The following is a 16645-nucleotide window of genomic DNA, read 5'->3' as shown; positions in this document are numbered from 1 at the left end:
TTTCAAATCCATTAAAAACGTGCATATGTATAAATACTTCCTTTTACAAAAATGCAATACACATGTGTCATACTTGGCAATTTGCCTTTTTTTTTTTTTTTTGCCTTTCATGAGATTACAGATAACTTTCTGTATGTATACTTTTCATACTTTTTAACTATTACATAATAATTCATTGAATACCTCAAAATTTATTGGGTTAAATTGTTAACAGACATGAAGATTGTTTGCAATTCATTTTCACTATTTCAGTCATGTGTTTTACTTTAAAGATTTGAGTCAGACTTTATGTAAGAAAGTACAATTCTAACAGAAATTTACATTTCATTTCATGGACAAGTGTTAAATTTAGCTTATAAGATACAGAGAAAGAACTCTCTGGGTACTGTCCAGGGAAAAGGAAATAACTGGATGCTGAATGGGCTGGACTATGCTATCTTGCCTTTATAAAATGCCATGAATGCTTGTTTTACTTCTGCATTTTTCTCCTATTAATTTCTGGAGCAGACAGTGGTGACAGGCTGACTGAACAACCGTTCCCAGTGCTTGTACCATTGCCGACCTCCCCTCTGCAGCCCAAGAAAGCTAAATATTCACTTCCTAGGCTCCCATGTAGCTAAGGATGTCTCTGGAAATGCAGCAGCCAATTTTTGGTGATGAGGCAGAGACCACAGGAAATAGAGATGTTGGCTCAGACATCATCATACCAAGAGCCACCTAGTTCTGGACTTCTCAATACGTATGAAAAACAAAGTCCTTTTTGTTTAAGCCACTGTACATTAAGATTTCTGTTACCTGTGTGCAAATACTGTACTAACTGATCCATCTCCAGGCTGCAGGTTTATGAAAATGAAAGTGGAAACTTCTTATGCTATATCGATAATTTTGGATTCTCCTGCAGGGTCTTGACTGGGAAATTCCATGAATAGAGGAGGCTGGCAGGCTACAATCCATAGGATTACAAAGAGTCGGGCACAACTGAGCACGTGCATGCACACACACACATCTGCAGGGCCTGATCAGAATTCCTCAGGTGATAGTATGAAATACCAGTTTTATGAGGCTACCTTTGCTTGGGAAGATTTCATATAAATCACAAAACAGCTGGAAGGGCATAGTATCCAGTTTTTGATATGTAGCCTAAAATGGAAAGCAGCATGGAAGATATTGGAGCTGGTTAAGAACACAGATAGTTATATACAATGACAAGAAAAAGCTCTATAGGAAAGAGCTTTTCAACAATGGTTTTCAGTGCTTCCAAATAAGATAGAATTATATTGTCTTCCAGGGATGACCTGCAGTTTTTGATCTTCACAGGAAGGTCTCTTCTGAGATTTTACAGGGCTGTTCACAAAAACCTTCTGGGTCAGAGTGTTGCGATAACCATAAACCGATAATCAGAGTAGGTACTTGGTCAGTTTCTTTGGAAAAATCCAATTATCAACAGAAGAAGAAACACTAAAAGAAAGAAGAAACGGGTCAAAATAAGTAGAAATGGAACATTAAGTTTTAGAGGTGTTCATCAGTCAGCTAAGGGCCACCTGGGCAGCCCATGGGGTATGAGGGAAGCCACAGTTAATCAAACACTCTTTCTGCACCAGAAAATATCCTGACAGTATGTATTCCTTGCTTTTCCAGGGCTACTAGAGAGTAATCAGCTCCTTTAAACAACTGTGTTCTCAGAAGTGCTCCTAAGGGGTGCTGAGGACCAGTGGCTCATCAACCCAAGACAGATCATAAAAGGAGAAGGGACAAGAGGGAAGGGTTCATCAGAGGGAGTTGGAGAGGCAGAAACTGGGTGTCTTTAACTTAAAAGCTGCTGAATGATGGACAGGAGTGTGAGGGACTTCCTACCCACCGTGAGTAGCTGACAATTAGGAGGAAAGTCTTATTAAATGTAATTGGCAGAACTACTCCTGGCAGGCTTCTCCAGCATTCTTACCATCCAAGATTCTCAGTCCTTCCCCTACGATGGCCTGTGATGCTGCAGAACAAAGTCTTGTAATGCCGAGGCAAGATCTGTGAGCTACCACTGGCATCCATTTGTATGATCAGGGCTTTGTCTTACAAATGCTTCATTTAGTCCTCATTTGGCTTTCTGAGCATTGTTGGCCTTAACTAGCCCATGATTGATTTTGGTCTTTCTATAGTCTGCTCCAGCCAAATGAGACACCCTTTATAGCCCTGGGAGAGTTGGGACAGATGAAGGTAAATTTTGGAGAAAGGCAAATCCAAGTTCAAACCATAACTACTTCACGTACCAATGACCCATGTAATCTTGGCATGCTGTTTGACCCAGTTTCTTCAAGTGCAAAATGAGGGATTGTGTTTCTTTCCACTTCACAGGGGGTTGTTGAGAGGATTAAATGAGTTCATATAAATAATGTATTTACTGAAGGGACTGGCCCAGAGCATCAAATGTGGTTGATTTTTTATTACTATCATCCTCATTTTCATGGCCATCATCGTCACCATCACAATGTTTATTACTCTGGGTACACATTTCCAAGTCCTCCATCCTTTCACCTTCTCTTGCACCTTCACTGGGTGTTCACTCACTTGACAGCATTTATGAGCCACCTACCATGTTTTGGCACAGCAAGAGTACAGAGAGAGTTGAGCAGTAGTCCTCCTGGCATAGCGTTTGCAGGTTATCTGGGGATGTAAGCCAGTTACCCGTCTTCTTGCACCTAGACTTCCTGTCTCCATCCACACGCTCCAGTCCAACCAGTGTGGCCTTTCTGAAATTCCTATTGGTCATACCCTTCTCTGGCCAATAACCCAGGCCCCTCCTAAAACCCCAGTTTCTCCTGGGTTTCTGTAAGGGCCAGATAGTAAATAGGTTTGCCTTTCAGACCATAGGGTCTCTTATACTCAGTTCTCTCGTTGAAACCTGAAAGCAACCATAGACCTCATGTGTGAATGAATATATGTGGCTTGACATGGCCCAGGGGCCATAGTTTTGAGATCCTTACTACATCAGACCTGACACAACCCTGCCACCTCCTGAATGGAGCCTCAGCTTTCTTCTCATCTTACAGTGTCTGTTCCCGTCCCGTCAGCCGCACGGCTCAGATGTGCCTTACTCGTTCACTTGAGTGTTGTTGATTTGCTTCTCTCTCTACCTGAAACTGGAGAAGGCAATGGCACCCCACTCCAGTATTCTTGCCTGGAAAATCCCATGGACGAAGGAGCCTGGTAGGCTGCAGTCCACGGGGTCGCTAACAGTCGGACACGACTGAGCAACTTCACTTTCACTTTTCATTTTCATGCATTGGAGAAGGAAATGGCAACCCACTCCAGTGTTCTTGCCTGGAGAATCCCAGGGACGGGGGAGCCTGGTGGGCTGCCGTCTATGGGGGTGCACAGAGTCGGACACGACTGAAGCGACTTAGCAGCAGCAGCAGCTACCTTAAACACTCATTTTCTCCCTCTTACCCAGCTACACCTGGCACGCTTGCCTGACATCTGCTTAGCTGTCCATTCCTCGAGATTCTACTCCTCATGTCCCTCCACTCCTCTGCAGACACACTCCACATTTTCCTCTAGGGGCTCCAGTGACTACCACCACCAAAAAGCACTGTCACCATACCTGTTCATCCTCTTGTCCACATTCCCAAATAGATAGCAAGTTCCCTGGAGGTGGCAGTGTGCGTCCTTCTAAGTAGACAGAAACATTTCCTTGGAGGAGGCAATGGCAATCCACTCCAGTTCTATTGCCTAGAAAATCCCATGGACAGAGGAGCCTGGTAGGCTACAGTCCATGGGGTCGAAGAGTCGGACACGACTTCACTTTCAATTTCACTTTCTCTTTCACTTCCCCTGGAGGTGGCGGTGTGTGTCCTGCTAAGTTGCTTCAGTCATGTCCAACTCTTGGAGACTTTATGGACTGTAGCCTACCAGGCTCACTGTCCATGGGATTCTCCAGGCAAGAATACTGGAGTGGGTTGACATTTCCTTCTCCAGGGGATCTTCCTGACCCAAGGAATCAAACCTGCATCTCCTGTGTCTCCTGCATTGCAGGCATATTCTTTACCACTGAGCCACCAGGGAAGCCCAGAGGTGGCGGAGGGGAATATATTTATATATTTTAGTCAACAAGTGTTTAGGGAGCACCCACTTAGTGCCAAGAGCTGAGATTCATCAGTAAAGATAAGGGTATTACCTTTCCTCAGAGAAGTGGCCAGGCAAAATGTAAACAGGTGAATGCATAATGCCAAACACAGATTTTTAAATGTCTGCTCAGGTAAATAGCAACAGAAGTGAATAATGAGAGTGAGAGTGGGGGTAGGCTGGGGTCAGGTGCCCTTCTCTAGACAGCATAGTCCAAGAAGACTTTCTGTTTGCAGAAGATCTCCGCTTATTTGGAAAGGGCTGCAGAGATGAGAGTGTGTCTAGCTATAAGCTGAGGGGCATGATCTAAGGTGTGCTGAGTGGTACCTGTCCTTTCATTAATACAGCCCTAGGGCCATTGCAGTGCTTGGAGAACAATTGGTACTTGGTCAGTGTTTGGTAACTATCTCAGTTGCATTTCCCAAAAGCAGATCCTGAGACTTGCTTTTGAGAAATGAAGGAATGTAGGCTCAACAAGGTGACCTGAGAGATCATGCCAGGAACACAATGATGAGTGAAGAAATAAGAGAGGAAAAGGAAGACTCCAACCACAGGTGTCATTCATGAGCAGATTTGCTGTAGGCTGCTGCTGCTAAGTCGCCTCAGTCGTGTCCGACTCTGTGCGACCCCATAGATGGCAGCCCACCAGGCTCCAGCGTCCCTGGGATTCTCCAGGCAAGAACACTGGAGTGGGTTGCCATTTCCTTCTCCAATGCATGAAAGTGAAAAGTGAAAATGAAGTCGCTCAGTTGTGTCCAACTCTTTGCGACCCCATGGTCTGCAGCCTACCAGGCTCCTCCATCCATGGGATTTTCCAGGCAAGAATACTGAAGTGGGGTGCCATTGCCTTTTCCGTTGCTGTAGGCAATAGGGCTCAATCCCATTGGAAGAAACTGTATTAAACACACCTCAAAATTTCCCCACAGACAGAGAAGGACACTTGGGGGATTTGTCCACCAATTTCCATCCCACATTGTTTGGAAAATGACATAGAATTGATCCCCGGAACCTTGCACCATGCCCCAGTCATAGGCTCTGTCCCTGCTGTCTGAGATAGCCCTCAACAGAGAGAATTGAATGTTTAGGGAGGAACCTTTGATGCATATGAGGACTGTCCCCCTGACGCTGCAGGTGGCCTGTAGAGAGTGCGGAGGGGATCCTAAGCAGAGCATCAACAGCTTTTCCTACAATAACTAAATCAGTAAGTAAATAATAAGTGATTGAATGTATACAACAAATGAATGAATCAATAATTGAAGTGAAATCAGTCAAATAAACCCAAGGAGAGTGATATGAAATAAGAGGAAATATGAGATATGGAATAAGAGGAAATGTGAAATAAGAGAAGTGAACCATTGAAATCAGCCCCGAGTTCTTGCTCCAGGGGAGAGTCAAGAAAAGTCCTTTGGTTGCTGTGGTGTGCTCAAGCGCAGGTGACTCTACGGTTCTCTTCCCAGTCAAGTTTCAGAGATTTTGGTGGCTTAGAATTGGCCATGGTGGAAGTATTTACACCATAGGAATTGGCAAATGCTGTATAAGTCAAAGCTGTATCTGTGGAGCTCTGATTGTCAGCACACACAGCTTTGTGGTAAGAGAAATGCCACTACTTGGTCCCAATCACCTAATCTCTTTCTAGCCAGGCTCCTTACTCTCACTTATTTCTTCCAAGGGATCTTTCTTGCCAGAGATTGTGCATGAGACCTTGGAAGATGTCCCCTCCCTGACTTCACTGAAGACCACAGTCCCCATGAGAGTCATTTATCAGCCTGATTTCCTGTCCTCCTCCAACCTATTTCTTTCCACTATGCCTTGCAAATTAACCAGAAGGATTAATAGCAGCTTTCACTGATATTCCTCATGTGGTGCAGTTAATTCAAAGGAGGGAGCTGCTTGCACTCTTTCCAGGGGAAAACCTTTGGTATTGTTAACTGTGTAAAAGTATTCCTGCTATGAGGAATTTTGGTTTGTGGATGTTTATTAAGCCAGAAAGTGCAAGGCAATACTTCTGTTCTCTTTCACCCAGATGTATTCCTAATTAACTGCCTGCAAGGGAAATCTCTGCTGGCTAATTTCATCCATTAGAGAGTAATTTTTGTTGTTAGGAACAGAGCCATAGATCATCCAAGACAGTAGTCAAATGAGAGTTCATCGTAGGAGATTTGTTTTACACTCCTGAACTAGAGGGAAGTGAGTGATTGGGCTGGTGATTATGATATTGATTATCTGAGGTTGTGCTGGAGGCTGAGGTGTCTGCTCTATTTGAGGAGAATTGGAAAGCTGGCAACACAGAACTATTTTTTTCTTTTTTAATTTTCATTGAAATATAGTTGTTTTATATTTATAATATATTTATAATATTGTGTTATAATATTGTGTTAGTTTCAGGTATACAGCAAAATGATTCAGTTACATATGTGTTGACAATATATATATATAAAACATATAAGTTTTTAGATTCTTTTCCATTATAGGTTATTACAGCATATTGAATAAAGTTCCCTGTGCTATACACTAGGTCCTTGTTGGTTATCTATTTTATATATAGTAATGTGAACATTTTAATCCCAAATTCCTGGTTTATCTATCCCCTCGTCCTCTTTGGTAACCATAAGTTTGTTTTCTATGTCTGTGAGTCTATTTCTGTTTTGTAAATAAGTTCATTTGTATCATTTTTTAAGATGTCACATATAAACAATACCATGCAGTATTTCTTTCTGACTCAGTCTTTCTCTTTCTGCCTCACTTCACTTAGTATAAAAATCTCTAGGTCCATCCATGTTGCTGCAAATGGCATTATTTCATTCTTTTTTATGGCTGAGTAATATACACATTGGAGAAGGCAATGGCAAGCCACTCTTGCCTGGAAAGTCCCATGGATGGAGGAGCCTGGTGGGCTGCAGTCCATGGGGTCACTATGAGTCGGTCACGACTGAGCGATTTCACTTTCACTATTCACTTTCACGCAATGGAGAAGGAAATGGCAACCCATTCCAGTGCTCTTGCCTGGAGAATCCCAGGGACGGCAGAGCCTGGTGGGCTGCTGTCTATGGGGTCGCACAGAGTTGGACACGACTGAGGCGACTTAGCAGCAGCAGCAGCAGCAATATACACATATATACAATGGAATATTACTCATATATAAATAATATCTTCTTTATCTATCCTTCTGTTGATGGACATTTAGGTTGCTTCCATATTCTGGTTATTGTAAATAGTGCTTTGATGAATATTGGGTTACATGTAGCTTTTCCAGTTATGGTTTTCTCTAGATATCTGCCTAGGAGTACACCCACTGGATCATACGCTACCTCTGTTTTTAATTTTTTAAGGAACCTCCTCATTGTTCTTTATAGTGGCTGCACCAGTTTACATTCCCACAAACAGTGTAGAATGGTTCCCCTTTCTCCACCTCCCCAGAATTTGTTATTTGTAGACTTTCTGATGATGGCCATTCTGAGTGAACTTTTATAATTTCACTTGATTGGGGTAAATGAACTTTTGCCCCTGGACTGTGCCCTTGATGTCTAGGAAGGTGAGTAAGTACACTTCGTTACCAAAAAGAAGGCACAGGTTTGGTTGAGGATGAACACAGGGCTCAGAGCTTGTAGAAATGCATACATGTACACATGCACACACAGAAACACAGTGTCATTAATCTGTCATCAGGTTGCATATAGCCTAGAGAGCTGGCCTCAGATGGAGTTTTTCTCTCAGACTCTTTGCCCTCCCGAGCCTTCCAGTGCCCATCTTCAATTCTCCCTCCATCCTGGCTGCATAACACAAAGTTTTCCATCTCCCAGGGGAGGATATCATCTGTCTTAGGAATCAGCATTAGTCTCTCAGAGTCTAACATCTGCAAGACATAGGGACCATCCTCTCGCTAATATCCATGGCCTCTCTAAGCAACACTTGTCGAGCTGAGAAAGTCTATGTTCCTTTACAACATCTTCCACAATTCTTCTAAAATCCTCCACCCCGACCAAGGGTGAAAAGAGGAAAGAAGGGAGGGAGATAAGAGAGAAGGAAGGGAGGGAGGAAAGGAAAGAAAGAAGGAAAGGAGAGAGAGTGTATTACCCATTCTCTTTAGCAGTAGGTTTGCAGTATGTGTTTGTGAGTCCCTAATGAGCAACATCGGAGAAGGCAATGGCAAGCCACTCCAGTAGTCTTGCCTAGAAAATCCCATGGATGGAGGAGCCTGGTGGGCTACAGTCCTTGGGGTCGCTACAAGTCGGTCACGACTGAGTGACTTCACTTTCACTTTTCACTTTCACACAATGGAGAAGGAAATGGCAACCCACTCCAGTGTTCTTGCCTGGAGAATCCCAGGGACGGCAGAGCCTGGTGGGCTGCTGTCTATGGGGTCGCACAGAGTTGGACACGACTGAAGTGACCTAGCAGCAGCAGCAGCAGCAATGAGCAACATGGGAAACCTCAGGCCACTGCAGCACCATGATGCATCTCTGGTCAAAGAAGTATGGACCATTTGACAATCCTCTATCCATGTGATCAAAAACTGTTCTTCCTGTTATTCTAGAACTAATTAGAAGACTGCTGACTGAGGGAATTTACAGACCAGGATTCTAGTTCCAGCTCTGCTCTTGCTGAGTTTAAGGCAAATGGATTTTCTTCTGTAGTTCTCAATTTCTTCAACAGTGTGGTGATAGGGGAGGGTAAGGGAAGGAGAAGGAAGAGGAGAGACACACTCTAATGGTTTATTGAGAACTCTGAGCCTGATGCTTTGCATGTATTCTCTCAGTTGACATACCCAAATCCACGTGAGGTAGATTACTGTCAACCTCAATTCACCATCCAGCTGCCACATTGACCTTCCATTGGGTCCCTGAACTTGTCAAGCCTTTCCTTCCTTAGCGCTTTCACTTAAGCTGTGCCCTCAGTCCCTGGGGCTTCTCTCCACACCACCCTCCATCGCCTGTGGCTTTCTCGCTTTCATCTTCAAGGTCTTAGCATAAATGTGACATCCTCAGATATAACACCCTGGTCTGGAAGGTGTCCCCCAGAACACAATTTGTAATTATGTTATTTGTATGTTCTTTTAATTCTGTCCCAACCCCCTTCCAGCATTAAACTTCAGAGGTGGCAGGGACCTACTTTTTCTTTGTCTTTTCTCTAACTTTTTACCTTTCTGTTTCCCATCATCTGGCACCTGGTAAATACACCATTAAACAGCTGCTGAATGAGCCAGTGAATTAGTCCTGATTTAGTGGATGTAAGAATGAGGTTGGGAGAAGTTAAATATCTTGCTTGGTGTCAGGCAGCTAGAAATTGGACTCAGGCTCAGGCCTGCCTAACTCTGGAACTGCTCCTGTCTACCACCTAGGGTGGAGTTGTTGGGTGGACTTCCAAGATTTCCAAAGTTCCATCTGACTTTACATTTCTCTGCAACACTAAGAGAATTTCAGATCCCTAAAGGACTTCCATTTCCCTCTCCTCACTCTGTCCTGATGTATCCTAATTATAGGACCAGGTTCCTGGATGATATGTGAGTTAATTTCATTCTCCCAGATATTTCACTTTCAAAACTATCCCTATAATATTATTCACTCATCAGGACCCGACTCTTCCGGTGTTGTACAGACATTATCTGTTTAATCCTCACCAAACCCATGTGAGTTTCATATCAGTCACACAGTATGATTTCTCTTTAATCAGTGAGGACTGTGGGGAATGCAAGGTAACCAGAAAGCCCGTAGGTATCATATTTAACTCAAGTTCAATGTCTTATGTTTTCAGAGCTCGATAGACATTAAAAGAAAAAGTAGTGGTGTGTGTGGTTTCAGTACTCTGATGCCTTCCTCTACATATCAAATATTTTGAGCTAAATATGTAATTTTAATACATAATTATCTTTCCATCTTAAGTTCATTGCATGGTAGTATTAATAATATTTTACTGTATGTAAGGTAAATATTTTCATCTTAATATAAGATGAAAAGCCAAAAGTAGTTTCTTTACAGCCATTAAACCCTGAATTTAAAGGATTTATCTTTGGGTCTTTTACCTCTAAATCACTCTAGTTTAATGTCACAGGGGATTTTAAAGAATACTACTGTTTGAAATCCTTATGGTATCCTGCCACACTTTTAATATAGGATTATTAAGCTTCACACACTGTTGTTGTCAAAAGGAAATATGATCATGTATGCTAAGTGCTGGACACGATAGCTAGCCCATTGTAGGTGCTTAATAAAGCCAACAACAGATAATTCCTCCTAACCTTTTCATGTACAAATGTTGATTACACACTTAGGACTCTTGCCTGAGAGAAGTACACATGTGTAAATACCAGACAAATCTGCATGGATTCAGAGAAGACTGCACATAAATACATACTCCATCTCATTTCCTTCTCTCAGTGATTTGGGAGGACACTGAGGATATTTCTGTTGTACAGTCTAGGAAAGGGCAATCTCCACATCCTACCACAGGGCTCTGGACCTTGCTATTCCATTTTTTCTTTTGGAAGAAATTGAACTGAAGACGCTGTCATGACATGGCACACAGGACTGTGCCATCCAGTGTTGTATGATGAAACCTAGATTTAAGCATTGAACAATTAAAACCATGCCCTCCTCATTCCTACCAACACTAAGAGCTGACAGAAAGAGAACATCTGGTCATGAGCAAATCCATCTCACAGGGAAACAGATCTGAATCCTGTCAGCCTTGGTGCTCTGAGTGGATCACTCTCAGATTTCATGATGGGTTGGAGTACCTTCTAAATGACTCTGCAAGTCCCATCAGTGATATAAACTAGGAAAGAAAGCTAACAAAGGAAAAAAATAAGGTTTTCTGGAGTGTTTGTATGTTGGTTCATTGGGGCTGATGGTCATATAGATTTAGCTAGGGAGGAAGTCTAAACTTCCTATTTTATGTCCTACAAGATCTTACCAAAATCTCATACACATTTATTTAGAGTGATATCTCTTGTTCACATTTATTAAGTGCTTTTTCTGTACCAGGATCTGTTCTAAGTGCTTTACACACATTAACACAGATAAACACATTTTGCTTTTACTACGTCTATAATATCATTTGGTCAAGTTGTTTCTATTTTAAATTACTGAATTTAGAAACCAATAACTTGGTGGATTCTGGATCAAGATGGCAGAGTAGGAAAATCCTGAGCCCATCTCCTTTCACAGACACACAAAATCTAGGACTATCTACAGAACCACTGTCACTGAGGATGACCTGAAGAATAGTAGACCAGGTTTTCTAAAACTAAGAATCTATAAGGAAAAGGCCTCATCAAGTTGGGGCAAAAGAACAGAAGCATGAGCTAGTCAGAACCTACCCACAGAGGGAGGAATGTCACAGCTATGGCAGTTTCCTCTGTGGAGCAAGGGCTTTGAGCCCCACGTCGAGCTCCCTAGCTTGGGGGACCTGCTCCAGGAAGACGAGCCTCTGTAACATCTGACTTTGAAAGCCAGAGGGGCTTATGGCCAGGAAAGCTGGAGGGCTGTTAGAAACTGAGACTCTGTTCTTGGAGAGTACACACACACACACGCTCATTGCTCAAAGTCTCAGCACAGAGACAGCAGCTTAAAGAGCACCTGTGTCACAGGAGAAAGAGATTCACTGACTAAACTTAGGACATGTGCTGGAGGGTAGAGATCTGGTGGAACTTCCTCCAGGGACAGAAACACTGGCAGGTGCCATTTAAAAAAAAACACTCTCCTTCTCCCTAGTGGGCCCAACCCTGGTGTGTACCACTTCTGTCACTCTCCATCAACTGAACTAATACCATGTGTACCAGCCTGGTATATCCCTGAGGACCTACCTTGCCCATCCCATCTGCCCCAGCTGGCTCCTCCAAAGCAGCTTCTGTCACGTTCCACCAACAGGCATTCCCATCTGACACTGGCACCCCTCCAAGGTGGCTCCTGCTCCAGGGGTCCAGTCCTACATACCAGCAAACCCACAATAGCCTCACTTGGGCCTCGAAGCTACTTCAGAGTTAAAGATACACACAGAAAGTGAAGGAATGGGAGAAGATATTCTATGCAAGTGGAAACAGAAAGAATGCTGGAGTATCAATACTTGTATCAGATGAAATAGACTTTAAAACAGACTGTAAAAGGGGACAAAGAAAGGCATTATATCATAATAAGAAAGATCAATCCAAAGGTAAAGCAAATATTAACAGACAAAAAACAAGAAACTGACAACAATACAATAATTGTAGGGGACTTTAACACCCCATTTATGTCAATGGAGAGATCATCCAGACAGGAAATCAGTAAGAAAACATTGGTCTTACATGACACATTATAGCATATTGATTTAATATATAAATACAGATTAGTCCATCCCAAAAGAACAGGATACACAGTTTTCTCATATACACTTAAGAATATTCTTCAGGATAGATCACATTTTAGACTACAAAACCCTTACACAGTAATTCCTTAAGGCAGTGGCACCCCACTCTAGTACACTTGCCTGGAAAATCCCATGGATGGAGGAGCCTGGTAGGCTGCAGTCCATGGGGTCGCTTTGAGCGACTTCACTTTCACTTTTCACTTTCATGCGTTGGAGAAGGAAATGGCAACCCACTCGAGTGTTCTCGCCTGGAGAATCCCAAGGACGGGGGAGCCTGGTGGGCTTCCGACTATGGGGTCGCACAGAGTCGGACATGACTGAAGCGACTTAGCAGCAGCATGCAAAGTAAGCTGGTGTTGCTAATGAGAACCCAAGCTACTATAAGAAGGTGAATTCCAAAGTTTGGTATTTGTTTTCTTCCCATCTTAGGGCATTCTCACCCTCCCAGATATATCTTCTTTCTCTCGAAGACTTATTTGAGTTCCTGCTTCTAATTTTCACTGCCTGATTATCATAGATGCATGTTTTATGCTAGGATAGACTGATATTAGTTGGTAATCAGTTGAACCTTCTAATAGTTGACTCTTGAAAGAGCAAGTAAAACAGAGATGAAACCATGAAGGATGCTTTGAGGTTGACATATATTGAGATGTTGTGCTCCAGAATAGCACATTTTAGGCCTGGAGAATCCCAGGGACGGGGGAGCCTGGTGGGCTGCCGTCTATGGGATCGCACAGAGTCGGACATAACTGAAGCGACTTAGCAGCAGCAGCAGCAGCAGCAGCCACTTCCTCCACCCATCAACCCTAAAATTCTTTGTGCATTTTTAAAAATCTGTATTATTCCAAAAGACAAAACATGTGTTTTGCAGAAAATACAGATAACCAAAAAGAAGGAAGCAAGGAAACATCTGAAATTCTCCCCACATGGAGATATCTATCATTAATCCCTCAGTGTGTAGCTTTCCAGAGACTCTGATGTAAGATTACATCTCTACCTTCTGTTGTGTGACAGTTCTTTACACAGATGCTGTTGTTCACTCACTAAGTTGTTTCTGACTCTTTGCAACCCCATGGACTGCAGCAGATCAGGCTTTCCTGTTCTTTACTATCTCCCAAAGTTTGCTCAAGTTCATGTCCGTTGAGTTGGTGATGCTAACCATCTTTACACAGATATTTGATATCAAATGCAGATATTTTGTCCTTGTATTTAATTTTTCTGAGCAAAATTACTCCAGCTTTCCAGGCAATTTTTCACACCCCACCATTCCACTCTCCATCATCATCCTGGCCTTCATTCCAGCCTAAACCATATATGATGCCATACTTGGATGGTCATACTTGCCATCCTAACCTCTCTCAATGTAGACACTAACCTCCTGTTGACATATTTCATGAGATCAACACCATTCTAATAGCTGCCTTCTCTATTCTTTCTTTGTTCTCTCCAGCTTTTTGCAATCTTTGCATTTGCAACATGCGGTGGTTATTCTGGAGGCCTGCGGCTGAGTGTGGACTGTGCCAACAAGACGGAAAGTGACCTCAGCATTGACGTGGCGTTTGCCTACCCATTCAGGTAGGGAATGGTGCCCTCTTACAGAGAGGCAGGGAACTTTGTTCCTTCTGTGGTTTCTTTTAAAAAAGGTACAATCTCCCAGGAATTTCTGGGTAAAAAGAAAGGATTCTCCCTGAGCCTGCAAAATGCCCAAATAAGTAAAATGCCCATCCAGCACCCTACCCTGGGAAAAGTTATTCTCTGGGAGTTGTAGCTTTAAACCAGAATGAACTCTTCTCCCCAACCCAAACTGCTACAAATGGCCCAATGTTGGAGTTTTATCAATATGGAAACCTCAGTTACACAATTCCTTCCTCCCCATCCATATTTTCATGAGTTCTCTCAAATTCTCTCTAAAATTGTGTGGTCACCTTTCATTTCATATCAACTATGCAGTCCTGGCTGATAATATGTTTAATGGTATTAATAGGGAATAGTGTTTCCATCTGCTAGACATTGTGCTTAGCTTTTCACCTGTTTAATCTCATTAAGTCATCACAATGACCTTGTAAGGGGAGTACAGGTGTCATCACCATTTCAAATGAGGAATCTGAGGTGCAGGTACATTTTCCCAGCTTCCCTTGGTCAGTAAATGGCAAAGTCAGTATTTGAGCCTACCCAGGGTATGCCCAGAACTGACATCTCTATTCCTATACTTAAGTTGCTTGAGATAATTCTTTCAACCTCTTTATAAGTTCATGATGAAAGATAAGACCTGTCTATAAAATAACGGCTATATACCTATCAAGATTTGTCCCAAGTCAGATGTCTTGTGGTTATGATCCAAAGTGGATTAATTGAAATAAAAATCTAAATGATTCGTTTCTGTAAAACTACCAAATGCTTGGTACCAAAAAACTGGTGTGATTTTTGAGAACAACTTTCAACATAATATTTTGGCTTCTTATTAATATACTCTCTTGTGTGCACTTCAAGTTAGCAAACATTTGTCAAACAGTCATTTTGTGCCAGATACAGTGCTGGCTCTGTAAATGCAGAGAAAGGTAGAAATTTGCTCCTAAAAACTTTTCTTAAACAGGTAAGTACAGTGTTTTCCAAAATCTTTCCCACGGAACCCTAGATATTTAATGTTTCTAAAAAGAAAGGAAGAGAGAAAGAAAGAGGAAAGGGATGAAGAATAGGAGGGAGGAGAGGAGAAAGAGCTGGAGAATCATTAAATGATTTGATAAAATAAGTTTAAGAAATACTTCTTAGCACTTTGCCCTTTTAATACACATTTTGAATCACCAAGAACACAATGTTTCTCCAAATGTATCTGACCACAGAAAGCCTTTCTCACTGAACATCTCAGAAGATTAATATATCATGGAACATATCGATCTAGTAAACCTCTCCTAGTCCAAAACAAAAATGTCTCAGTTCACAGGCAATGAATCACACAGACGTGGCATTTACACCAATGTATTAAACGGTTTTTAAGAACTGTACAGTAATACAAGTTACAAACACCTCTGCTCAAGTAGATTCTCTCCTAATAAACTAATAAGAGAGTCCAAAGCAGAGAAATACTAACCATAGAATGCCTGGTAATTTAGTAATAAGAGTTTCCTATGCCAGTGGTCAGAGAAGGCAATGGCACCCCACTCCAGTATTCTTGCCTGGAAAATCCCATGGATGGAGGAGCCTGGTAGGCTGCAGTCCATGGGGTCGCTAAGAGTCGGACACGACTGAGCGACTTTACTTTCACTTTTCACTTTCATGCATTTGAGAAGGAAATGGCAACCCATTCCAGTGTTCTTGCCTGGAGAATCCCAGGGACGGGGGAGCCTGGTGGGCCGCCGTCTATGGGGTCGCACAGAGTTGGACACGACTGAAGTGACTTAGCAGCAGCATACCAGTGGTAGTTGGGGTAGGAATGTCTGACATGTCTGAAGGTTCTGGAGGAACTCCTTGGCTTTTGTGTCGAATAACTGAGGCAATGTGTGCAAACTGCTCAAGAAAGGGGATCTAGGAGAAGAGAGAATTGCCATGATCATGACTGAATAGGGGGAAGGGGTTAAGGAAAGACAAAGAGAAAATAATAGGAGAACCATTTTAAAGTGAAGACGATAAATTTAGGTTTGATCATGCCAGGTTTGAGTTATTTTCTATCAAGAAGTTTCATGCTTAAATCCCATATAAGGAGTGAGAGGGGAGCCTGCAAATGGGGCTCCAAGAGTCATAATCATGGAGTGAAAAATAGGTCCTGAACTAAGAGAGGTCATCAAGAGAAATAGAAGAGTAAGCACACAGGGCTAAGCAATGGATGATATTCACATGTAGAAGAAATGAAGAAGGAGAGGAATAACTGAGGGAGAACAAGAAGAGCCAAAAGAAAAAGAGAGAGGACCACTAGGCAAGTGTAGGCTTCGTGGAAAATAGGGATATGTCATGCATGAGTGATCCAACTCAGCACTTCAGATAAGTGAAGAAGTGAAAATTAAAAGGCCAGTGGATGGAACAAATGGTAGTCATTAAGGAATTTCATGAGATATTTCAATAGGAAAGAAAGCATGCCAGACTGTTGGAGAATGGAAAATAGAATTTGGTATTTTTCCCTCAAATAAGTAAAATGCAAAATGCTAAGGATCAAACCATTTTTCCTTAAGCCCTGGTGGCTTAGACGTGGTTAAAG

The 16645-nt window shown here is 42.4% G+C and overlaps 1 protein-coding gene and 1 pseudogene across 3 annotated transcripts in view; both read left to right on the top strand.

Moving 5' to 3' along the window:
• The window catches only part of SYNPR (synaptoporin), a 300699-nt gene that overhangs the window by 149951 nt on the left and 134103 nt on the right, over positions 1 to 16645 (top strand). For all 3 annotated transcript variants that reach the window (XM_005222694.4, XM_015459525.3, NM_001046506.1), the window contains 1 exon segment: positions 13907 to 14031. In XM_005222694.4, the coding sequence (XP_005222751.1) occupies positions 13907 to 14031 (125 nt within the window).
• LOC104975550 (high mobility group protein B3-like) overlaps positions 13945 to 16645 on the top strand; it is a 58769-nt pseudogene continuing 56068 nt past the window's right edge.

This window comes from Bos taurus, chromosome 22, assembly GCF_002263795.3.
Source record: "Bos taurus isolate L1 Dominette 01449 registration number 42190680 breed Hereford chromosome 22, ARS-UCD2.0, whole genome shotgun sequence".
Classification (NCBI taxonomy): domain Eukaryota; kingdom Metazoa; phylum Chordata; class Mammalia; order Artiodactyla; family Bovidae; genus Bos; species Bos taurus.
The sequence above is the reverse complement of the archived record's forward strand: the minus strand, read 5'-3'. Positions and strand labels throughout refer to the sequence as shown.